Source organism: Dendronephthya gigantea, unplaced genomic scaffold (assembly GCF_004324835.1).
Source record: "Dendronephthya gigantea isolate DGI-Jeju-01 unplaced genomic scaffold, DenGig_1.0 000062F, whole genome shotgun sequence".
NCBI classification, from domain to species: Eukaryota; Metazoa; Cnidaria; class Anthozoa; order Malacalcyonacea; family Nephtheidae; genus Dendronephthya; species Dendronephthya gigantea.
In genome coordinates this window covers 916,893-942,865 of record NW_021163072.1, presented here as the reverse complement: position 1 = coordinate 942,865, position 25,973 = coordinate 916,893, and the positions used below count along the sequence as shown (strand labels likewise).

At 37.5% G+C, this 25,973-nt stretch overlaps 1 protein-coding gene across 1 annotated transcript; it reads right to left on the bottom strand.

Moving 5' to 3' along the window:
- Positions 1-2,185: 2,185 nt before the first annotated feature.
- On the bottom strand, positions 2,186-7,113 carry LOC114530418. The gene is made up of 2 exons (XM_028552037.1): positions 3,355-7,113; positions 2,186-2,266 (listed from the first exon to the last, which is right to left on the bottom strand). Exons 1-2 carry the CDS (start codon positions 7,111-7,113, stop codon positions 2,186-2,188), a joined length of 3,840 nt encoding a protein of 1,279 aa, XP_028407838.1.
- Between the last annotated feature and the right edge of the window lie 18,860 nt (positions 7,114-25,973).

The window sequence follows — 25,973 nt, the reverse complement described above, 5'->3', positions numbered from 1 at the left end:
AAAGAGTTGAAAGAGCTCAACAAAGCTAAATCCAAGAAGAAGATATCAAAGAAAAGGCGTCATGAAGTTCCTAGTGTAAATACCAATGAATCACCTGGGAGCACAGATGTTTATATTAGCAGTGATAGCAGTCATAGCACTGAAAATGACCCTTCCATTCCACCTTTGGTAAGGCAAAACGCAATTGCCGGTATGATCTACAGTTCTACTGTTGCAGCACCACAGAGTGCAACCACCAGTGCAGAATCTGTCCAGGATTTTCCAGAAGCCCCAAAGTTGTAGATTTATCAGCTTTGGGGGACACAAATGAATGTCACCTAAACTCAGATGAATGTCTTGCAAAATACATGAAATACGTTAAGCAAAATCTCACAGAAGGGCGAAAAGTAAACGATGATCTGTATATAACATGTATTAAGGACATGTCTTTAGCTGAATTTGTTGTTATGGCAGTGAAAAGACACTGTAGCAATATTCACGGTGATCGAATTTGTGTTAAGTGTAAACCTGTTGTTATAGCTGCGAATGAAATAGGTGAAAAGGGCATTGTTTCACTATCAGTATTATACACACAATTTTTTGGAACTGTGTACAAATCAGACAAAGCTATTCGACGTCTACTTCAATTTCCTGTTATAATTTTTCGTTCATTTAATCAAGTGTTTGTAACCGAATTTGTTGATAATATTGACTTTAGAAAACCTGTTCACTGTGTTTCTAAGTATATTCCTAAAAAAAAAAAGGTCATCTGGAGTGGACAAAGACAGTTTACAATTAATGTGTGAGTTAGCAAGCAGTGAAAAGGATAGAAGATTAATCAGAGTAGCATGAGATCAAGGAAAGTCAGCAAACGAGGCAAAAGCAATAGGTATTTCCGATCTAAATAAGGAAAAAGCCATGGTTTATGAAGCAATAGAAGAGTATCAAGAGATTAAAAGAGCTGTAAATAAGATAGCGGAAGCGAAAAATGTTAGTATGAGGTATGATTTTACTGCTAGCTCGTCACAGACCAGTAGTGAAGAAGAATCATGTGTTTGGATAAGTGGTGATGCCAGCGATGAACATTCAGTGGAAAGAAGTACTGGTAAGGATAAACAATCTTTAGAAGGGCAAAATATATCATCATATGTTATGCAGGAACAAGCAGAGAGTACTACACAATCAACCACAATACCACGTCAATTTGCTTTGATAATAATGGTTAAAGAAAATAAAATGAACTGGCTTTCATTTGTTGAAGAATTGAAACTTAACATTAACAACCTGTCTGAAGAAAGTTTAGAGGAACTTCTTGAAGGTCTTCTTGAAGATCAGATTCATTCACAACAGTGATCTAACTGACATTGAGAAATATTGTGCAGACCAATTGTATCAAGCATTCCTTGCTGTCAGAAAAAAAGCCAGCAGAGAAGATCAGGAAGTTGTCACTGCATCAGAAAGCGACAACCCAGAAGACTGGGTTCATTTGAAAGAAGCTACAGCAGATTTGGCTCAACTCCAGAATAAAATTCATAAACACGCAATTATTCTTAAGAAATACAAAAAGCGCCTTATTGCTAAAGAAATTGCCCGCCGTTGCTTACTCAAGAGGAAAGTTCCCAATCGTGTATCCAGAATGGTCTTAAAGTATCCCAATATTAGAAAAGATATTGAAAAATTCGCCCGCGAGAATCGCATTGGGGCAGATTCCTGGAGAAGAACTGGTGTGTTGACGTTCAATGGAAATGTGAATAGTTCAACTGTGCTGTGTTAAGAATAAGAGAAAACTGTCTGCGAAACGATATTTTGGTGCAGCTAAGATTGTTTCGAAGCGTGCAAGGAAAGGATTTTCAGTGAAACTTAATGTTGATGCTCATCGGAGCTGTGCATTTTACAAAGGATTAGATTTTCTGCAACTTAAAGATGGAAGAGATAAAGTAATTTTAAATAGGGATGATGCTGCTGGATTTCGATTAGACTCTACCTTTACACATAAGCAACACAAGATACTTGCAGAAGCTGGAAATCCTGAGCTGACTACGCGGACTGACTTTCTAAATAAATACACTGCGACTCTGCAAACAACATTGTACTTGTTTTTGGAGACAGAAACTACACCAGAAACTTGCATAGGAGTAGTCAAAGCTCACAAAGTACATCACAAGAATCCAGCTCAACATGCCAGTGATTTGGAGATGTTAGAAAGTCATGATGAAGCGAAATCGTCCCTTGCTGGACAAATTGACTGTATCAGAGTAGATGGTGCCACAGATGAAGGGCCATCCCACTATGAAGTGCAGTTTATGTGGACTGAAAGACATATTAACCATGGTAAAATTTGTGCTATAGTAACAACAAGATTTGCCAATGGAAGTTATCTCAACAAGGTTGAATTACAAAATGAATGTCTTGCCTTAGGACATTCTAATGTATATATACCATCTACAATCAATGGCTCAAACTTTGTTGATAGAGAACTGGATAATGAAAAGCTGTGTCAGAATCTTGAATCTGCAATAACTGTGTATACAAATACTGTCAATGAAGCTCCTTGTGGTGGCAAACCTATTCATCTGACGAGAGGCAGTACTGATGGACTCTGCAAGAAACAACAAGAAAGGCATGCCCGGTTATTAATTTTTTTTGAGGGGATCTAAAAAGAAGAAGAAGCAACTACAAGAAGAACACCCTAAAGAGTATAACTACTTCTTAAAAGTTTGGAATGTCAAGACAAACCACACGGCCAACGATTTGCCTGAAAATTACATTTTAATGTTAGTTCCCTGCTACAAACCAGACTGCTTGCATCCAGTTTGCCGTAAAGGTCGTCCTGAAATAGGAGTCAACATGGTTCAAAGATGGTCCACCTTTAACATTTATTGCGCTTCCAATTCCTGACCCAAACAGACCTTTTGGAGGTAACTGTGAAAGTTGCAAACAAAATAATCAAAGTTGTTCTGGCCATTATCTACCACCTGAACTACAATACAAATGGAAAGAAAGGAATGTGGAGAACGGTCCTGTCCAACCTCCGAGTAAAATACTTAAAGCGTTTGTGAAGACCCATGCAACATTCTCAGAAGATGATGTAAATGCTCGTGAATGCTTATTGAGTGTATCAGATGTTCAAATGTGGCTGGAGAATGTAAAGAACAAGAAAAAGAACCTTTAAAGGTTGGTACTTTTCACATACACGTACAATTCATAGCTTTGTTTAGGTAAGATAGTTTTATTAAAATCACATCGCAGCCTTTGCGGTTGAATTACATAATTTCTATTTACAATTAACTATAATAATAAACTATTTTGGTTAAACGTATGTTTCTTTAAAAACTGTACTTTTGTACCTATTCGACAGAAAACTGGAAGACTGACTGGAATAACAAGTCCCAGAGGATCGTAGATAGAATTAATTACTGCTAGGACACCACGCCGAGTGAAAGGCTTCTCGGGTAAAGAAATTCTGAAGGATATGGTATCCTTTTGTAGATTCCAGACTATACCTAAGGAAAGTTGCGATGGTAGAGGATCACAATAAAGATCAAGGTCTCGAAGGCTCTCAGCCTGATCTTCCAGTGGTATAGCTTCCATCACTTGCGTTGAATTTGAGGCGATCTTATGTAGACGAAGGTTTGCGGTTGCCAGCATTGACTGTGAGTTCTTAATAAGGTCAATTGCTTCTTTGCTGGTTGAACACGAGGTTAAACCGTCATCAACATAAAAATCATTTTTAACAAATTCTTTGACGACTTGACCAAATTTCTCCTCACCATCATCAGCTGTCTTTCTAAGACCGAACATCGCGACAGATGGGCTGGAAGTGTTTCCGAACAGGTGCACTGTCATATGATATTCAATAATCTTTGTTTTATCGTTCCCTTCAAACCAGAGAAATCGTAAAAGGTTTCGGTGCGTAGGGCTAACGTAAAAGTTATGGAACATCTGTTCTATGTCGCAGACAACTGCGACGTGGTTTAGCCTGAATCGAATGAGTATTCCGAGAGGATTGTTCAAGATGTCTGGACCTGACAGCAGTTCTTTGTTCAGCGATGAACCTTGGAATTCTGCGGATGAGTCGAACACCACGCGAATCTTGCCTGGTTTCCTCGGATGGTAGACTCCCAAATGAGGAAGATACCAAACCTTCTCGGGATTCGTTACTTCATTCGTGGAATCAATGGATGGCACAGGGACAGCATGACCACGTTCTAGCAATTTTTCCATAAATTCCAGGTAGTCCTTTTCCATTTTCGGTTTTCTCTTGAATGATTGTAATAAATTGTTCATACGACTTTCTGCTTGTTTTCGGTTGTTTGGAAACTTTACATCCAAGTTGCGAAGAGGCAATGGCATTTCCCAGTTCCCTTTCTCGTTCTTGTGGATTGCTTCGTCCATAAGTGTTAGGAATCGTCGATCTTCGATAGACAAGCTTGGTTCATTATCACGAACTGTAGTCTGGAAAACAACATCTTCTGGTTCATCGTAGCAGTCTTTCACCTCTAACTTATTTGGGCATGATAAATATTCAGTGTACAAGGTTTGGTATGGATGATTAACCTTTGTTTGTGAATGAACTTGAACACCATCCTCAAGTTTATTGGATAAATCGCGGACGACGGTTCGGTGAGTCGTAATGTGAATAGGTCCTCCTTGACGGTTGACACACATTCGACCACATACGGTCCAGCCAACAGCCAACCTATGCGCCCACGGAGCTCCTTTCGGCCCATTGCGGACTTCCCTAACTTTCATTATCTCGGGTGCATCACGACCAATTAGTAGTTGGACTTCAGCTTCCGAATTTAATGGAGGTAATTTGTCTGCTACTTCACGAAGATGACCGTACCTTTTAACTTGTTCAGGTATTGGGATCTCGCGTTTATCGGAGGGTATATTGTCGCATTCAACTAATGTTGGTAATTTCATTAAAACTCCGTCCGAGGATGTTATTGTTAGTCCAGAGACGCGACGGCCATAGTGGGTTTCTTTTGATGAACTACACGTGGTTAGACAATACTTCTCTTTTGGTCCTTCCAGTCCGAGATCGTCGACGAGCTTTGGAGCAATCAAAGACGCGTTGCTTTGTTCGTCAATCAATGCGTAAACTTTTACTATATTTTGTGGTGTTTTTGGATGAAAAACATCTAACAGAACGATCTTGCTGCATGAGACCCCTTCAATAGACGTTGGCGAAATGTCCGTGCAGGCTGATTTTACTTCTTCTTTCTCCTCCTCCTTCATTATTTTCTTCTCCATGTGCAGTATCCCGAGGTGGCGATTACTGCCGCACTTCGTACAATTCACTTCTGTTTTGCAGTCATGTTTTTGTGTCAGGCATCGAAAACATAGTCCAGCTCTTTTCAACCAGTCTGTTTTTTCCTGAAGCGTTTTCCGTGCGAACGTTTTGCACTCTAATAGATTATGACCATCGATATCGTGGAATATACAACGTTTCTTGTTTGTCGACTCTTGTGCTTGCCCCATATCTCCTTTTAAGACTTTATAGTGTTGTTTTCCTGCCATGTTCTTGTCTCTTTGTAAGCTATCCGCTAAGGCTGTAACGTTAGGGTGGTTACACAATTGTGACTGTTTTTCTACTGTGTTCGCAAATACTTCGAACTGTGGGTAGGCGTTGTTATGGCACTTTGCAAATTCAACGACTTTTTTCTCCCAACTATGACAAATTCTCTCTGGTAGAACATTAAGGATTGGTCGCATTGCCGTCGGATAATTCAAACATCCAAGACCGGGGAGTTGGTCGATTTGTGAAGCTACATCGAGACATAGATCCGAGAATGCCTGCAGCTTTTTCTTTTCTTGTTCTCCAAACTTTGCTGATTCTCTCAGTTGCACCAAAAAGGCATTTGTTATGATGGCTGTGTTGCCATATCGATTCTCCAGTTCTAACCAAAGCTCTTTCAATAATTTTGACATATTGCTGTACTGTCTCTTTCGAAAGCTATTCACCAGTCTCTGGGATCCACCTCTGGTAAACATGTACAGATAATTCATCTCCTGTTCTGCAGTAACATTGGCACCTCGTAGCATACTATTAAACGCGCCTTTCCAAGGGTGGAACATTGTAACGTCTCCGGCAAACAGGTCAGGTTGGCATTTAGGAAGGCTCATTCTTGCAATATTTGCCGCCAATTTCTCATTCGTTGTTGCGACAGCTCTCATACCTTCGTGAAGTATGGGTCCTGAGTTGTCTGTACGATTTTCTTGGATTTGCGTATCTGTATCTAACTTTGAGGCTTCTTTTTGCAGTTTGTAGGCAGGGGGTGGTTTTTCTGTTTTGTGCGCTTCCCGTCGTTTCGTTTCCAGTTGGACGTTATCTTTTTGCTGACTTATCCAGGATTTAGTGCGTGACGTCACTGACGCTTCGCTTTGTGCAACTATCTCTGTTTTGCTCATGCTTGATCTTACGTCACTGATAGACTGTTCGATTGCCTCTAGTTTTGCTTCGGCGATAGCTTTTTTCTTTTTCGCCTCCAAAACCACCATATCTCTATTGTGTTGTGCTCGCGCAGCTTCTCGATTCCATTCCGCTTCAGCCTCTTTCTCAGCCATCAGGACATCATACTCCGCTTCTTCCCTTGCTGCCGCTACATCAGCCATGGCTTTCATTCTAGCTGAAGTCGACGATGCATGAGATGATACTCGAGATGACTTTAATATTCTTGAGTCTTCTGATAATCTTGGGCCTTTGGATGCAACATCAAATTTCTCAGCTGTACTCAAGAGTTCTGCTGCTTGTCGTAAAGCTGAATCCGCATATCGAATATACTTTTCCTTTGTTTCTCTAACTACGTCTTTCATTTCTGCACTCTCATTCCATCTGTCTTCAGTTATCAGGCGCTCTAGATTTCTATAACCGCTTTCAAATGTTTGCTTGTTTATTTCAAGTGACGTAACGGCGCGCTCAAGCGTGATTAATTTTTCACCCTTTTCAATCGAGGTGTACACTGAAGCGATAGCTTGCTGCAATAATTTTGTCTGTTTGTTAAAAACTGCCGTTTTCTTGACAAGGGCGTTTTGAAAACCCTTTTGCGTCGGAATTCTCGATCGTTTTTCTCTCCTATCGATTAGTTCGACGGTTTCTCCCTCCTTATCCTGCTCTGAAACGTCAGACATTGTCCTGTCGACAAAGGTTGCATTTTGTAATACTCAACTGTCCGTAAAGTTCACCATTCCAACGTTGAGAGTTAAGTTTCAGATTTTTCACTGTCGTGCCTCCGTGACAGGAGTCCGCAGCTTCAACCAATTTAACGAGACTTATTTATTCGTATAAAGGTGAAAACTAAAAACAATTACAAATACACGATTGACAACAAACTATAACTACAGATGTTAGCAATATAATACAATAATATACAGACAATAAAGGACAACTTACATCATGCTCTAACTGTCAACGATTCCCCGATTCCCCCAAATTACTCCAAATGTGTTCAAATCCGATTCCCCCCGAATTACTCCAAATCAGTTCAAAAATAAAGTCCGTATTTCTCAACGTACGCGTGTCTTTTTAGCTAGTTAGTCAAGCGCGGCTCATTTTATACAAAATATTTGCATATTTAGATTAATAGTCCATGCATGACACAACAATACTAGTATTGGTGCTAGAAACATTGAGGCTTCTTGAACTTGTAAGACCTCCCTGAAAGTCAGCCTATGACACCTTCCTCTCTAAATATACCACATTATTCATTATTCACTTCAAACATTGTTCTTTCATTCACATGCAATCATTATAAAAATCTCTATTTCGAATATTTTTATTGATCATGTGCAAAACTTACATTTTAAGGTTGTTTGCTGATTACAAAACATAAAATAATAACAAACTGTAATAAACTCACAATAGGCCACTTCCGAATTACAGCCGAATGCCCACCGACATTCGACCTGAGAACGAGGCTTAGTGCTAAACTGTAATCAATTAGCACTAAGCCTTGACTTGGTGTTATTGTTCTAGCGTAATTCGGAAGTGGTCTATTAGACAGCAAGAATTCTTCAATTTGATAACCTAAACTCAACATTTTCCCCTGGAGGGGAGGGGAAAACTCAAAGATTCATAAGGATTTTAGCCCCAGGGGGAGGGGAAATTACCAATGTTTTCAGAACAGATTGTCAAAGTCCCTACCCCAGCCCGGGGTTCCCACCCCCGGGATGGCCGATGACACATGCATAAAGAGTGATCAAAACGAAATGAAAAGCGATAACTAGCATAAATAGACTAAAAACACCTTCAAAGTATTAAAAAACATTAAAAAATCGACACACATTACTAACATTACATGAAAATACACATAATTAACATTACAAAAATATTATGAACATAACATAAACATACAGGCACAGAAAATGGAATTGTAACAGAACCCCAACACACATATTGCATTAGGCATGTTGTCCGCCATTTTACTCTGGCCAGATAAATACATGTTAATGGCCAATACACATGCTGTACTGGCTAAAGTTGACTGCACACATGAACAATGTAGTTGAAGACTGAGTACAAACAGAGATTTCTGGGCTACTGTGCATAAGCATGTGCATACCCTATTGTTATTATTAACATAAACCTGCATGAACGGTAGAATAAAAAGCCTGAGCGGTTGCAAATAATATGTGTTGTTTTCGTTTATAAGCTTTTTGTGGCAATTAATTTTATTCGTTCTTCTTTTTGTCTTTCGATCAATTCTGGTTTTTTCTTTATTTGACTTAATCTGATGGCCACGAATGTAATTCCTAGTGCAGACTCCTTTTTTCCCACATCAATCCAACACTTTGGCCAAGTCAACCCTTGAATTGTGAGAGCCCATTTGGTCCTAATCCAGACATATCTCGAAAATTTATGTTAATGGCCTTTTAGTGGAAAGTTTCAAAGAAACTTTCATCCTTGTACCCAGCGTCTTCATTACCTACGGCAAAGACCCTGGTATTGGTTGGTCATGTGCTCTGTGTCAAATTTCTCTCCTGTGGGGGGGGTGTATATGAATGAATAATTATAAATTATTCATTCTTATGGACGCCATGTTGAAAAATTCGAAGTGTCTGGTTTTCTTGTCTGGTTTGGATTTCGCTATTAAAAGTAGTTTCTTTAACGATTTAACGTTTCTTTAATTATTTTAAAACCTAAACAAGTCCTTCAGCGAGAAACTCTTGTTGTTTTGCCTACTGGGTACGGCAAATCTTTGATATTTTATCCAACACCCGCACTGTTGTTTGGTGAAAAATACGGTGTTGAACATGTTGATCATGATGTCAATATTACCTCTGTTGTAATAGTTGTATCACCTTTAAATGCCCTTATTACAAATCAAGTCAATCGCTTGAAGTTACACAGGATTGAAGCGGCTGTGCTTGATATAAAGAGTTCGGTGGCAGTCAATGCTCTCGGCAGTGATTCTGGAGCTTTGAGGCAAGATCTATCGGAGGATGAAGACGAAAATACAGATACCGAATCATTTTGCCACTGTGTTGATATAAAGAGTGTAAGATGTGTCATTCATGTTGCCATTCAGGCATATTTTCAAGAAACTGGCCATGCAGGATGAGATGGGAAACCAGCTTCTGCCTTCCTGTATTATTCCAATCGAAGATAAATAAATAAAAGTTGAATAGTAATAATAAATAAAAGTCCACTATGCAAATAACAGTATTTATAAAATGATAAATAGTTTGCCTTATTATTGCTATATTATTATATTATGTATATTTACAACTTACAAAAATGTTAATATTTACAAAGTATTATGGGTATGGTTTTTGGATGATTGGATAGCATTGTGCAATGGATCGTTTTTCCTCACATTTTGACTTAAAAAGTGGCAATGCACCATACTTTATGTATTTACCCTAGCACCAGACAATTTCCTCGTAAGTAGCTTTCAGGGTAAAATGATTAACAAAATATCTACAGATATACCTATGTTTCTTAGGCAGGCGCTAAATGACACGTTTCTGTTGAATATAATTCAGACGAATTTAATTGCATTTTATTCGACAGAAATTCAACGCAAATTCGTTACCGAATTATACGTCGAATTTATGTCGCAGAAAAGTAAAAATATCTTAAACAGAAAATTAAATATGGTGCCGACCAACCGTTCAGTTTTTCTTTTCACTGCATGTTACAAAAGAATTCCTTTGCAACGAAAGAGAAGATATTTAAGGTGGAATTTATTACTTCTTTATCTTAAGAAAAGGGCGTTACTCATACGCACATGTTATTTGATGTTACTCCTAACACGAAGCGTGAATGAATTTGCTAGAAAACCTCAAATTCGCACTTGCCGTCGTTTGTCAAGGAACGCTGGATGGTGGGAAAATGTCTGGGAGACCTACTAGGTTTATAAGAGAAAACATACTCCGAAAATAAACATCTTGTAAACCCAAGATATGAGTTGTTAAAAACAAGACACAATATTCAAGGTGATATTTCGACTCTATTTCAAAGTCATTGTCAAACCTAACTATTTACAAGCAAGCTGCGATCTTTATACAAATATGCTCCAGCGCAACTTAACGGAACCGGTTAAATTTATTGTTATATACCAAACCAAAAAGATCTCTTATTTCCTTCCTAAAAAGGATAAAATTCCGGATATGTCGCGGAACAATCTAGTTTACGAATTCACTTGTCCAGGCTGCAATATGTCGTATATTGGAAAAACTGAGCGAAATTTGGCAACGAGGCTTTCAGAACATTTGGATCCACTAAAAAGCGCAGTTTCGAAACACTTAATGGACTGTGACGATGCAAACTACCTACTTAACATGAACAATCTTTTTGACAAGCTTAATGATTCTGGCTCCTTTTACTCTTACACTGAACTCGTACCTAGCAATACAAAAATACTCCAGTCTCTCAACCACACAAACTCTAATCTGTTGTTGTTCCTCGAGGCACTGCATATAAAATTTAAAAAGCCAGAACTCAATAGCGGCTTAAAGGCATCAAAGGAACTTATAGTCTTTCCTTAGACTGTATCACTATATGCATGCAAATATCTCGTAATGCCATGTTCTCGTATTTCTTATTAACTCGCTGATTTACGTCATTGTTACTTCCTGACATATTTGTATAAAGATCGCAGCTTGCTTGTAAATAGTTAGGTTTGACAATGACTTTGAAATAGAGTCGAAATATCACCTTGAATATTGTGTCTTGTTTTTAACAACTCATATCTTGGGTTTACAAGATGTTTATTTTCGGAGTATGTTTTCTCTTATATTTCGCTAAACTGTCTGCTGGAAAAGGTTTTTCCTACTAGGTTTAAACTGACCTTTAGGGTATCCAGGGAGACATTTGATTTTATTCTCAGACGAATAAGTCCCGAACTGGAGCGACAAGTTGTGGTTGAACAGCCAATATCTCCTGAATGACATTTGGCAATATGTTTATATCGTTTAGGGAGGGATGATTATACTTAGGCAGATCTTTTTGCACGTGCTGACACACCATTTGAGTTTCGTTCTCATTTGTTCAACAGTGAATGGAAAGATTGAAGGTGGACTATATTTCGAATACCGTTGTTGAAGTTGTTTCAAGATTTTGCTGTGGACATCCACGTTTTTTTGGTTTTTAATGTTTGTAAAAGTCAGAAAATTTCATCATTGACTATTATGTCGATCATATCTTCTACATGCGATTCTTTCCAAAGAGCCTTTCTACCAACTCCTTCCACTTTCTTTTTCCCTCGTTTTTTTCCTGGATTCGTTTCCAAAGGATCTGTCAGTTCAAGGTTATCCCTACTGCTGCTGTTTTCAGAAAATTCTTCGATTGACTCAGTGCGAAGTTTCTTGCGTTGCTCCTCTTCATGTTCAGAAAGAACTTCTTCTGCACAAGTTAAACAATATCCAACACTTTTCTGAGGAATCCATCCGGTTGTTGATTCTTCTAACTCGGCCAAACTACACTCAGCTCGATTGCAAACAAACGAAGAACACGTTATACAAGTATATTTCGTTGATGTTTTACAATGAACACAAGGTTCCTCCATTTTGTCTATTCTGTACAAAAATCGCGGCGCAAATTATTTCGCGCAATAAATATCCAACATCCTCATTGGTTCAATATATTTTAACATAATTTACCTTATTATTTATTAGCTTCATCAGAATTATATTTGTCGATTATACGTCGTTTAATTTGAAGACGAATTTTCGTCGCATTATCCATCCAAGCTGGACGAATTTAATTCAAAATGTCAAATTCAATCAAGTTAAACAACGCATTTCTGTCAAATAAAATAGAAGCAATTAAATTAGTCTGAATTATATTCGACAGAAACGAGTCGTTTAGCGCCTGCCTTATAAGAAACACTACTTAAGCATTTACCCACCAGATGATTTTACTTGTCAATTGTATATTAATCTTGAGAAATAGGTATGATCAAATTTAAACATTTTCAGTTTAAAGTTTTACATGTATATGTTGATAAATAGAACTATCCATTCTTCCAATAATCATCTCCACAATAAAGGTTCACTAAGAAATTAATTTGCAATAAAAACAAATTGCATAATTAAGGTGTGAGTTTGTTTTGTATAACATAACCTGAAATTATTGCTCATCCAAATATTCTTCAAGTTCAGCAGTTGGAAAATGCAGTGATATATTTCTTTGATGCATTTTTAGCCAATCTGAAAACTTGCTCTTATTTAAATGTTGAAAGGGATCAGCAGGAATGTCCACAAATGAGGGGTGTGATCTCCCAGGCAACTTTGCAAATGGTTTAATCTTTGACAGGTCACCACTAATGATATTCTCATTATCCATGCTTGACTTGTGGGAATGAGATGTTGACTTGTGGGAATGAGATGTTGACTTCTTTCACATGGAGACCTCTTGTTCAAATGCATCCACGATTTCCACTAGCAGCTTTACTTGCCCTCTGTATACCCTTTTCTGTTTTATTGGCACCCATCTATTTAATCAAGCCCTTCAGATCCCTATTTCGATTTTCTTGCAAAAGATCAATCTCAATATTTTTGTTCTTGCCACCTTTCCAATTAACTAAAGCTGCCCACTTGCAATGATGAGCTTCTGCAGATGATAAGGTTATCTTATTCTGCATAGTACCTATAAGCATCTGTATCGCATATGCATAATATGACACAGAAAAAAATAGGGGATCATCTGTTTATGAATTACTGCCAAATTATCACCATTCTCAGTTGACACTGCATCTTTATAATCTAATAGCATATATGACTAAGAGATTAATGGAGAAATTTACCACACCATCTGCATCTGGTTCACCCATCATCATCTTCTGCTAGATCACCATCATCTTCAAGATCATCAACCAACATTTCCTGCATAACATACTCATCAATGAATCGTTCTGATGTGTTCTTTATGTGAGTCTTCTTTTCTTCATCATTTGCATCACTTGAAGGAAATGGATTATTTCTCTCTGGTGTTCCATCTACACTCTCCATGTCAAAAAAGTCAAGAAGAGCTGCAACAAGGTAACAACAGCCAATACTCATGAACAGCTGCTCACAATCTTCAAAATGCTTTACATCCACAGTCACATTTTGTCCATTCAGTGCTTCACAAAAGTACATCAATGTGCCTTTTTCTTAACCTAAAGTTTTGTAAAGCCTCTTGAAGACTGACTAAAAGAGGGAAAAGTTAAAAAACAGTTTTCTAGTGTAACTTAAGCAAGTTGACTCTCCCATTCAAACATTTTTTCAAATAGGTCCATAATATTTTGTGGTGCTAGAAATCGAAATAATGAATTTTTCAGGGACTCAACAGGAAAAGTATGTAACAGGAAAAGTACATCAATCAAATCCTAGTACGGATCTTTCAGAGTAATAATGACTCCTGTAAAGTATTTTTTTTACCTCTGTTTTGGGTCTTTGGGAAACCAATAATTCTGACATTATGCTTTATAGGAATAGTTGCTATATTGGTATCCAATATAATGCTATATCAGTGGTTTTGATAAAGTAAACATATACCTTTAAAAAACTTCTCTTCGTGTGCCAACGAACAATTCTGTAAGGGTACACATGATCCAAACGTTGTTTAGCACTATGACAACCAGCACGGAGATCTCTTGCACCTGCAAACCTTACCCTTGTTAGTTCGTCACCGAAACATGGTATCTTTATGCCTTTCAAGGGGTCATCCTCAGATACAGCTGGTGGTAGATGGGCTCTAAGTTGATCTGGATTTGACTGATTTCCAGTTGTTGGTGTGGGAGTAGATGAAGACTGGAAGTCCTTACTGCAAAGACCACTAGCTTCATAGATCATGTGAGTCCATTCTTCCAACTGGTCAAGAATATCCGCACAATCACTATATTTCTTCTCATCCTTAATTAAAACAGGTAATGTGATTACCTCAGACTTTTCACGAACTGAGTCTGCATATTTACATTCTGTTGTGACAGACAGGTAAGATGTTGCATTTGAAAATGTTGGAAACTTCTCCAGGAGGTTCTTGGCTACAAAAACGTGATAACGTAAACGTGAAAACCCGTTGATTTGTTGTATCCTGCTCAGATACTGGCACCGTTTAAACATGATCAATTGATATACTAAGCAAATGGCTGGAAGCCTACTTTCTTCATGCTCAATGGAGCAATTAAATAATGTGGACAGAATGTTTGCAACAGTCAGCCATCTGGTCAATAGCTCTTTCCTAACTTTCTCCATCCAATTGTCTTCACACATAGCACCATAGGATCTGTTTCTGAGCACAGAAGGCCCATCTTTTCTGGCAGTCTCGATTAGTTCATGATGTGCAACCTTTAATAGGCTTGGAACTTTTTCACTGCTGTTCTCTGCTTCATCAGTCTAACAAAATATTTAAGTTACTATCAAAATGTATCGCATGACAATATAACGTTTATTAACAGACCAAACATTGCTCAGCTGACTTGGCTGAAATAGAATACAGCAGTCAACTAAGGTTTAAAAATATTATTTGAAGCTACCAGAGAAAGTCATCTTTCTGATGTAGAAATGTAGAATTATTTTTTGAAACAAATTTTGCAGTAATACATAGCCATTGGGAAAGGCTAGAATCTGGATACCTGGATGACTTTAAGTAAAGACTCTATTTTCCCATTGTGTGTATATTGATATGTAAATTAAGTGAAATGTAATTAAGTAAAATATATTAAACATAAAAGGCAACAAACCTGGAAATTTAGACTTCCAGTTGCTGTTGACAATTTATCGCCTGCATCATGTGAAACAAAGTCCAGTGACTTTCTACGTTTTCCTGGATTGTGTGGGGCCATAGTTGTGACATGTGTTCCAGACGATTTTTGAATGGACGGAGAGATTTCCACCCATTGTTTTATTCTGACATCCTTCGTTTCGCTATTTTCAATTTCCTGCTGGGCTTTACAAATCACTTTCCTAAATTCTATAGCGTTTTCGAGTCGACGCTCGCACGGTCTACAAACAAGGGAAGGCAGTCCGGTATCTTTGCGAAGAATACGACCATGCAAAGTTTCAGCAATCTTTAGCAGTTCTTTATTTGAAGATTTAAAAATATTGGTTTGATGGCTTGAATCACCAATGCTTCGACAAAGACAACAAGATTTCGGATCTATATTTGTAGTTGTAAACGAGCTGTAAATTTTTTTTGGAGTTTCTTTCGAAGCCATACCTGGAGTAGTAATCCAATCCAAACACATCGCCAAAAAGCACATGGCAAGGATGTAATCCGACACCATATTTATTATAACTTGATATAAATATCCAGGTTTGCATTATCACCACTGCGCAGCGACTTTAATATTCAAAGCGTTCACTAAACCTTCGGATGGAGTTTGTTTGCGACAATATTTCCCCACCCACCAGTCTCAAATGAAATATTTTTGTTACATGTCAGCAGCTCACTAGAGTTCGATTTGCTGGGGCCAAAAATCTCAGATCTGGGTGCCATTCAGCAAAGCAGCTTACCAATCTTACTGGAGGTTTTTAAGTAATAAAGACACTGATTTGATTGCTATGTGCGCTATGATAGTGCTCGGCCGGTAAGAAATTTAATTTCATTTGAATTTGATTTCGCTTTGATATAGCACTAGGCTGGTAGGATTTTTAATTTCAATTTAATTTGGCTTTGCCTTTGATTTTAAAAGCAATTTATTTTCATCTTATTTGAAATTTAATTTTCTTTATCATTTGTTTTTTATTTTATTTCGTTTTATTTATATATATATTTTTAAATTTCATATTGATTTAATCAAAATTTTCTATGATAGCTATCGGCCACCATACAGAAGTAAAATTGCTGCCACAGCAAGCGACTCTAGGGCGAGCGAGCAAGGCAGCAGCCCTAATCTATTATAATAATAAGGGAGCTGAAATCTCGATTTTTACCTTTACCAACATGCATTTTGGCCTCACTTGTTAAAATTTGATGTACCATGATGCATTTCGTGCAAACCAATCTGCTTCCATGTGCGTGGTGTGTGTTCAGGTGAAAAGGTTTATATTCATATCGAAGGTAAGTTTTATTAAACTATTTTTGTGAATTCTTTGACAATTTCATACATTTAATGTCAGTATGTTGAGTTTATGATATGGCTTTATCGTACTGATGAAAATTGTGCAATTTCAGGTGACGTGCGAAATCTGAATGAACGCTTCAGTTGAGCGGAATGTATTATGTAGTATAAAGGGCATGATTATGAAGTATATGATGGTTGAAACATTGATTTGTAAAATCATCATCTTGTTCCTTCTGCATTTAAGTTATAACTCGTTGTGTTAGGAGATCCATACATAAAGGCTGTCAATGATGATATATAGTTGGGATGTGCATGTTTCTCTTTACGACGGCAATATTGAATATTTGGCGTCACCAATTAGGCGCAAGCACTATAATAAACAGAACATTAATTTTTGTATCCTTTACAATCTGTTTCATTCGGAAGTAATTATCTTGCGCAAAGCTTTTCAGACCTTCTCTAAGTTATTTTTTTTTTATAAAGTTTGAAATATTGTTGTTTTATAAAAGGTACAAACTGGGTAAATAAGATAAAAATGAACACTGATTACATATAGTTTGCCAAAGCCGGTTAAATTAGATTCCGTCTCAGGGATATTTCATTTAATACACTGTTTTTGTCTTGGTTGCTTGTGACGAATACATTGCTTGATACTAAAACTTATATTTATTTGTATGTGTAACAGTTATTACGGTTCAAATTAATATAATTTGGCCCTACAAAAAACTTGTCTTGCCAGTGTGTTGGCAGTTGACGCCATCTTTCAAAATACACGTTGTGACACATTTTTCATTCCTGCTAGAAGTATGTGTAATGACCAGACTTGAACAAATTAATATGACAGTTATGATAAAATATGTTAATTTATGCAGGGTTGTTGTTGTTTCGCTTTTGAGATTGATGCATGTATATTTGAGAAATCAGTCGAAATAAAGACGTTTTAGTAATAGAAACAAAGCCTTTACATTGGTGACCCGGACGATACGACTCCACGATGGATGACGATCCTTCTACGACCGATAATTCTGTGGCTACAACTTGTAATACAACTGCGAACGGCGCCATCGCAACGAATTCGGTTTCAATCAAAATTCCGCCATTTTGGCCGTCCGACCCAGAACTTTGGTTTGCACAAGTAGAGGCCCAGTTCGCTGTTAAACAAATAACCGTTCAGAATACAAAATATTCTCATGTCGTTGCTGCCTTATCGCCAGAGGCAGCCACTGAAGTTTGCGATCTTATTTTAACTCCTCCAGATGTGAATCTATACGACGTTCTCAAGGCTACCCTCATCGAGCGGGTTTCACTCTCAAAGCGTTGTAAGCTACATTAAGTTTTACATGCAGAAGAGCTTGGAGACAGGAGACCATCCCAGTTACTTCGGCGGCTACAACAGTTATCCGGTATAACCGACAGCGACCTTTTACGACCATTTATAACAGACATCAAGCTGTAAGTGCTAAACAATCATTTGTCCAGTCCATTTCCTTAGTCCTGTAGGGATTCATTATCTCACAAATTTAACCAAATGCCGACCTTTCAGTTTGATGATTAATAATTCAGTATATCTTACATTTTTTCCCAGAAAAAACTATTTCCCACCATTCATTTGCACTGGAAAAAATACAGAGAACGATTTTCGAGGTTAAAAAAAATGACCAGACTTGAATAAATTAATATGACAGTTATGATAAAATATGTTTTATCCGTCCGACCCAGAACTTTGGTTTGCACAAGTAGAGGCCCAGTTCGCTGTTAAACAAATAACCGTTCAGAATACAAAATATTCTCATGTCGTTGCTGCCTTATCGCCAGAGGCAGCCACTGAAGTTTGCGATCTTATTTTAACTCCTCCAGATGCGAATCTATACGACGTTCTCAAGGCTACCCTCATCGAGCGGGTTTCACTCTCAAAGCGTCGTAAGCTACATCAAGTTTTACATGCAGAAGAGCTTGGAGACAGGAGACCATCCCAGTTACTTCGGCGGCTACAACAGTTATCCGGTATCACCGACAGCGACCTTTTACGACCACTTATAACAGACATCAAGCTGTAAGTGCTAAACAATCATTTGTCCAGTCCATTTCCTTAGTCCTGTAGGGATTCATTATCTCACAAATTTAACCAAATGCCGACCTTTCAGTTGGATGATTAATAATTCAGTATATCTTACATTTTTTCCCAGAAAAAACTATTTCCCACCATTCATTTGCACTGGAAAAAATACAGAGAACGATTTTCGAGGTTAAAAGAAACTGGGAAGTGCATGGCTATTGCTGGCGATGGTCGACACGACAGTATGGCTCACAGTACTAAATGCTGTGCCTATACATTATTCTGTTGTACTGTTCCCTCCATTATCGGTTTCTCTTTAGTGCAGGTATACATTAAATTACGACTAAATACGGTATTCTAACTTTTACCCATTTTATTTTACTAAGCTGTGTGCTTTAACTATAATAGAGAAATGTGGCTGGAAGCAGTCTGGTGATGGAAATGCTGGCGTTCAAGCAGTGCATGGAGGGTCTATTACTTAGCGATCTCCTCTTAGATACCTTCATTACTGATCGTCACAACTCTATTGCTGAATATGTGTGTAAAAACCTTTGTCAAATAAAAACATTATTTTGATCTTTGAAAAAGAGTTGAGTATACACTTAAATTTAATATTGTTTATTTTATATTTTGACATAGGTAATTGGAACCATACCGTAGTTCTTATATAGTTATAAGTTGATCTGTAACAATTGTCTGAATTACACAAACTAGAGAAAAAAGTTAGGACGTTATGTATATGTGGGCAAAAGAGGAACATAATGAGTAGTTTGTTAAATAGTTAATTGCGAATTAAGGGGCGTAGAAATAGAAATAAAAATAACCAGATAAGGTAGTTGGGAATTCGTTGGACAACCGCCAACCATGTGGTGTTTGAAATTAATTTTTTTGTAAAAAGGGTTTTGTTTGTGTATGATGGAGTTCTTCAAGAAACTATGTAGTTATGCGTGTAGTAATAGGTTGTGTAGTGTTGTTGGTGGTGTTTAAATCAAAGTTATGTAAGGAGGTAGGTAGAAAAGTAAAACAGAAGCAAGATAGGCAAGCATGCAAATCAGTATCCCCGTACGCTGTGCTTCATCCTTTTGCGGACTCGTCAGTGGGGAGCAGGGTTGGCTTTGTGTGAAAGAACCATGAAGATAAGAAGTGAGTAAAAGTGGTGCGTGTTTATGGAAGAATCATAAAGAATCAAGCCTGTGTGAGAGTGCATTCGTAAAAGGTAAAATGGTAAAATTAAACTGTGTGTCTTACCAAAGCTGTTGTTGACCTTGGATAAACCAACGTGGTGAGCCATCTAAGAGTTGATATGAAACTGAGTGTAAATTTACTAAAAATTGCTTAAGAGCAGAGCTTGTGTTTGTTCAAGAGGCTTGATCGAAAAGGGGTCAGGGATTACATGTGTGTGCATAAAATGCGTTAGTATGTTACGTCACTGAGGTCAGGTGTCAAAGTCTGTGTTGGGGATAGTGGGGGTTTACGTGTCAACTATGGTTGTGTGTAGACATCCGAGGTTTAAGTGTGTTTGGTTGTGGGTTGTACTTCATGTATTATGGTTGGTTATTATTGTTAAAGTTTCGTTTTATCACCGTAGTCATGAATTATTACAAGTATGGTCGAAGTGTTTTGGACTTTTGGCGAGGAATTACAGAATTACAGTGCAATATCGTCATCTGTGGGTAACTGTCCCGGGTCCTAAAAACTCCCGGGGGTCGATGTTCGGCGATGCATCAACCGTGAGGGTTTCAATCGTGATTAGGGTTATCAATGTGAGGTAGTCAAGGTTTTTAAGGTTTGCATGTATTTTGAAGTTTTATAATAAGCTTGTAAAACGTGCATATAATTGTGAGGTATATAGATATCATTTGTTAGTTGGTGTTTGAATTAGCATTGGTAATTCAAAGTTGCTGTAGACATTGTCATGCGTTTAAATTACGGTATATATACAACATATGGATTGTACATTATATTACATAAAGATTGTTGGACGTGACTATGTTTCCCATGACCATATGTCCATGTGGTTTGATTTGAAGTGTATTTAATCTGTGTGGTTGAACATTTAGGTTTTGTTCGGGCATCTGGTCACATTTATGGCCTAATTCTGCTAAGGACAAGTATTTTTAAAGAATTATTTTATACTTATGTCAGCAGGATGCCCAGGATGCCAGATTTGAGGTGACTGGTTAAGGTCATGTAGTTTTGTTGTTTTCACAGGAGAGTGCCACAGGGTTTGCTTGTAATGTGTTGGTTCTTGCATGTTCTCACTTGTAACCCAGTGTGTCACAGTAAGTTCTTTGGTTTGTTATATCCACTCAGGTGTTTTCAAGGTGATATTCAGACACAATGTCAATTGGGAGTGGTTAAAATTTTGTATATCTGTGCCCCAGGGTGGTGTGGTTTTTGGCTGGTTTTGGTTAGGTTTGGGGTTGATGGAAGACTTGGGTGATTTGGGTTATGGGATGTTGTTATGTTTGGTTAGTGTTGTGTCTGGTATTAAGTTTGGCTGTGATAAGCGTGTCTCTCAATTTAGTATTGCGTTGGTAGGCTACAATTGGAGGTTCTTGCCATAGACTCCTCAGTGTGGGGTCATTCTCCAATATGTTCCAGTGTTTATGTAGGATGTTTGCAATGTATTTTGTGTTTGTGTTGTATGGAATGGAGAAAATTGGGCGGCTTGTGTTTTTTTGGTTTTGTTTCCTATTGAGTAGGTCTGTTTGAGTGTATTGTAGGGCTTTGTTGAAGTTAGTGGTGGTGGTGTCATGGTCATATCCGCGATGGATCAGTGCAATCAGGAGGTGGTTTAGTCGTTGTTGTAATTTGTTGTTGTCTGTAATAATGCGTCTGTATCATAGTGCCTGACTGTAGATGACTACATTCTTGCATGCGGTGGGGTGAAATGAGCTTTTGTGTAGTAGGAGCGTCTTTCAGTCTTATTGAAAGAGAATTGAAAGAGAGTTGAACAAATGCATATTACTCTTTAAGAAACCTAACAAAATTAGCGAGATCACTTATAAATTGTTGCGTAGTAGCGATCGGTTATCTCCGCGATTCTATGGCTTGCCGAAGATTCATAAGTCGGGAATACCTTTGAGACTTTTCCTGTCTTTTGTAAATTCCCCCACTTATAATCTTTCGAGGTATTTGGCTAGAATATTGTCTCCTACTGTTGGGAATACTGTCTACACACAGTAAAAAACTCCACTCATTTTGCGGAATTTATTAGAGGTGAAACCCTAAACGCAGACCAAGTGCTTGTATTGTTTGATGTTGTTTTTCCTTGTTTAACAAAATCCCTCTCAATCTTGCCATCAAGGTTGCTGAAACTGGGGATCCAAGGATAGTGCAAAGTTTTCATGCCCTGTAATACCTAAGCAACCAGACGTTTGTCCCAGCATAAACATTTTGACTTATGCCAGTAAAAATATAATGAACTAGGTTAAACATTAATCAAAAGGAAATTACTCAAAGTACTCAAGTTACGTTAGCCGCAGAAGCTGTCAATATTAAATTATAATTTTAGTTGCCCATGTAAACCGGCCTAACCGGGCGCGATTTTCTCAGTTTAGTCCAGGGCCCTTATATATATATATATAAGCAATTATCTGTCACTTCATAAGAATAGCCAAAATAGTGGATGGGTGGATGGATATGGATGGATATACACATAGATATATAGATACATATACATATGCATAATCCATATGCAATATGCATATGCATATCCATAGATATGTTATAACACACATCATGGCGTTCAGACGTGCTTTCGTTGCTCTGTTGTTTTTAAATAATTTTATGTTGATAAATCAATATATATGTAACGTGTGGTCAAATCGGGCAACCGATGACTGCAACCAACGTTTGCTGTACTTCAAAGTTAAAGTTTCGTTGGTAGATATCCATCTGGACGGAAATGGATTGAGCTGGTGTCTTACAAGAGATCGTTTACTTCAACGCCATTTTGGTCGTTGTGTAAACCGGTCGTTTGCACTTAACTTTCATCAAAATTGGAGTTGTGCTCTGCAAGTGTCACTTTTGTTGCTGTCCGGTGATATTGTTGTAAACCCGGTACCACATCCTATTTCCAACAGCATCCAAGGTCGGGGTCGTGAACCCAGCCATACGTCCATTTGTCAAAATCTATGACGCGCCGAATATTTCTATATTCTAATAATTAATTTATTCACATGTGATATTAATTTATTCACATTTTCAATTATTTTATTCACACTTGAATTTATTTATTCGCACTTCATAATTATTTTATTCACACTCTATAATATTTTATTTGCACTTTGCAAATTAATTCATTCACACTTTGCAAATTAATTTACTCACACTTTATAATTATTTTATCCGCACTTTATAATTTTTTATTCGCATTTTGCAAATTAATTTATTCACATTTCACGAACCATTGCGATTTGCGAGGCGAGATAATTTGGGCGTAAGCATGTCTCCTTAGCATGAAACAACGTGTAAAAAATGTAAATTCTTGACAAGTTTCGACATGGCACAGCAGGGAAAAGTTAACAGTTCTATGACATCCATTCGACAAGCTGCTGATGCGCTAAGAACGCTACAATCGTTAACCAACGCCGATATTGAACGTGTTGCTCATTTATCAACAGAAAATTCATTATCCACAGAACAACGTCGCCCATTTCAGCCAGTGTTATCAATGACTTGTGTGATGACTTGTGAAGTCCTCATGAAAATGTCTGGACAAGGCTGTGTGTATGTAAGATTACAAGAAGAATTGATTGAGGAAGAATCTGCTGAGGATATCATGGAAGACTGCATTTTTGATGATGGTAAAACAATTTTTCACACATTTTAACCTAATTAGCAAGCAATGGCAAACACTAAACAAAAATTGCAACACCAATCTGCCACACACTTAAGAAAAATTGTGAGTTGTCACAATTAATACTAGAATGGGTTTAATACTACCAAAGTTTTCACCAGGCCTAAATTATGGGGAACTTTGGTATAATGTTTAGCAAAGTGTGTCTCTGATGACATTGCTAGATCTGCGTAGAAAGTTATATGGGGGTTGTATTAGCCAATGTTATAAGAATATATATTTTTCATAATTTGCTTTGCTTTAATTAATCAATGATATTCATTTGGGTTGTTTTTTTAACCTAATAGAAAATGAAAATGATAATGAATCAATGGGACCATTAAACAACAATTACTCTTTCAATGATGATTATGTTAGAGACAGCAATGCAAACCAACCATCAGGTGACATAAATATTAGAAGCATTAACTGTATGGTAAATCTTGATGTTTGTCAAGTCCCTGTCTTTCTTACAAGTAAAAATATCAATCACATCACAATTGTACATGTACATTTTATTGGTTAACACACTTTTTATTTTCTTTAATTGTGTTTTTTTTTTCATTTGCAGTTAGTAACTTCCAGGAAGCCCATACTATTGTGAATGAAAGCATTAACAATAGGTCATCCAATTCCACACTTGAAGAATTTCTTCAGATTCCTGCAAATGATGAATCCCAGATTGAAGTGACACTTCCATTATCAGAGCCAGAGGGTAACTCGCAAGAAGCTCCCATGGTTATAGTTGATGAAAACATTAACAGCGAATCGTCAAACACCGAGACCGAAGAACAACTGGAGACCATACCAATATATGAAATTGAAATATTCCATCGTCCAGTACGTGAAATTTCCATACGAAGAAGCGATGTACTCAAGTCAATGATATCAGAACTCAAAGATACTGACGTTCTGAAATTTAATATAATTTTCGTATATTATAATGGTCTCGTGGAAAAAGGAAGAGGAACTGGAGTCACACATGAGATACTGAGTCTTTTTTGGAGGGAATTCGCTATTGTTCTGTCGGTTGGATCATCTGAGAAAGTTCCGTCAATTAGACATGATTATCAAACTCCAGAGTGGCAAAGTGTGGCTAGGATTCTTACGTTTGGGTTTAAAGAGGAGGGTTCTTTTCCTATTTACCTTTCAAGAGCCTTTATTGGGAGCTGCCTTTTTGGAGAGGGTAGTCTTACCGAAGAAAGTCTTCTCGATTCCTTCAATGCGTATGTTTCTAAGGATGAACAAGACACCATTAATATGTGTCTGAAGGATGAAATCAAACCTGACCACAAAGACGTTTTAGAATTCCTGAGCAGTTACAAGTGTTATCGTAATCCAACTAAAAACAATTTTTCTATCATATTGCAAGAACTAGCACACCAATAGCTAGTCCAAAAGCCCCGATATATTGCAAATGCATGGAGTGAAGAATTGATGTCCTTAAAAGGCTTTCCCGAGTTAAATAGTTTCAATAGCTTGTCCACTATGTACGCCGAAAAGAAGCCTTCAGCAAAGCGACTTATCAAACTTCTTGATGCCAAGCCAAATTCAGACGCCGATCGCGCTTGCCTTGACCATTTGAAGAGGTACATAAAGTCATTAGATGAGACCATGATGGGTGGTTTTCTACAGTTTATCACAGGAAGCAATATTATCACAGTGTCTAATATTGCTGTATCGTTCAATTCAAACGAAGGTCATTCCCGAGGGATTGTCGCGCATACCTGTGGCCCTTTGTTGGAAGTATTGTCAACTTACCAATCGTACAACGAACTCGCAGAGGACTTCAGTAATATTTTAAGAAACTCGTTTGCTTGGTCATTTATAATCATATAAAACACTTTATCACTACTGGCTGTGATAATTCCTATACTTGTTTGTTTGTTTCTGTCTCTTGTTAGTTTCTATGCTATATGGCCTTACATTAATTATAGTTTTCTGGGGCCGGTTGTTCAAAAGCTGGTTAGCTTAACCCAGGGTTAACTCAAATTTTAACTTTGTTCTTTTAATCGCTTGTTTATTAAGTTGAACATGTTTTTTCATAAATATTTTGTGGATCAATAGAAGTCTTATTTTATAATGTCTTGAAACAAACAGCGGTGCAGAAAAATATAAATCAAAACAGTGGGTTAAAATTTAACCCATGGTTAGCGCTAACCTAGCTTTAAACAACCCGCCCCTGCTTTGTAAATGCAAAACTCGAGCTTGCTACACACTTTAATCGTGCGCACATTATCAATTTTAAGCCCCGTTACCCCGGGTCGAACCCTGGGTTTGTTTACATTAGTGTTGATTCGACCAGGATTAGTATGTGTAGTGTAAACGGGCTTAAAAGTATGCGTTGTGTTGATATTTTTAAAATAAAAGGGTAAGTGGTTGTTCTCGTAGTAGAAGAGTTTTTTATGAATTAAAACAGAAAAAAAAACATGGAAAAACAAATGTGTCTTTTTACTTTTTTGCTTTTTAATGTTAATTTATCACATTAAAATTCTAAAACATGCAGTGGTTCCTGAGTCGTTTTCGTGATCCGAGTTGCAGACACTGTTTGCTTTTTAGGCTATGTTTTAAAGAACTAGCTAGTCACTGATATTTAGTTTGG

Coding starts and splice junctions, on each gene's coding strand:
- LOC114530418 (XM_028552037.1), bottom strand. CDS start 7,113: ATGTCTGACGTTTCAGAGCAGGATAAGGAGGGAGAAACCGTCGAACTA. Junction 2,267..3,354: donor CTCTGGGACTTGTTATTCCA/GTCAGTCTTCCA, acceptor TGCACTTCATAG/TGGGATGGCCCTTCATCTGT.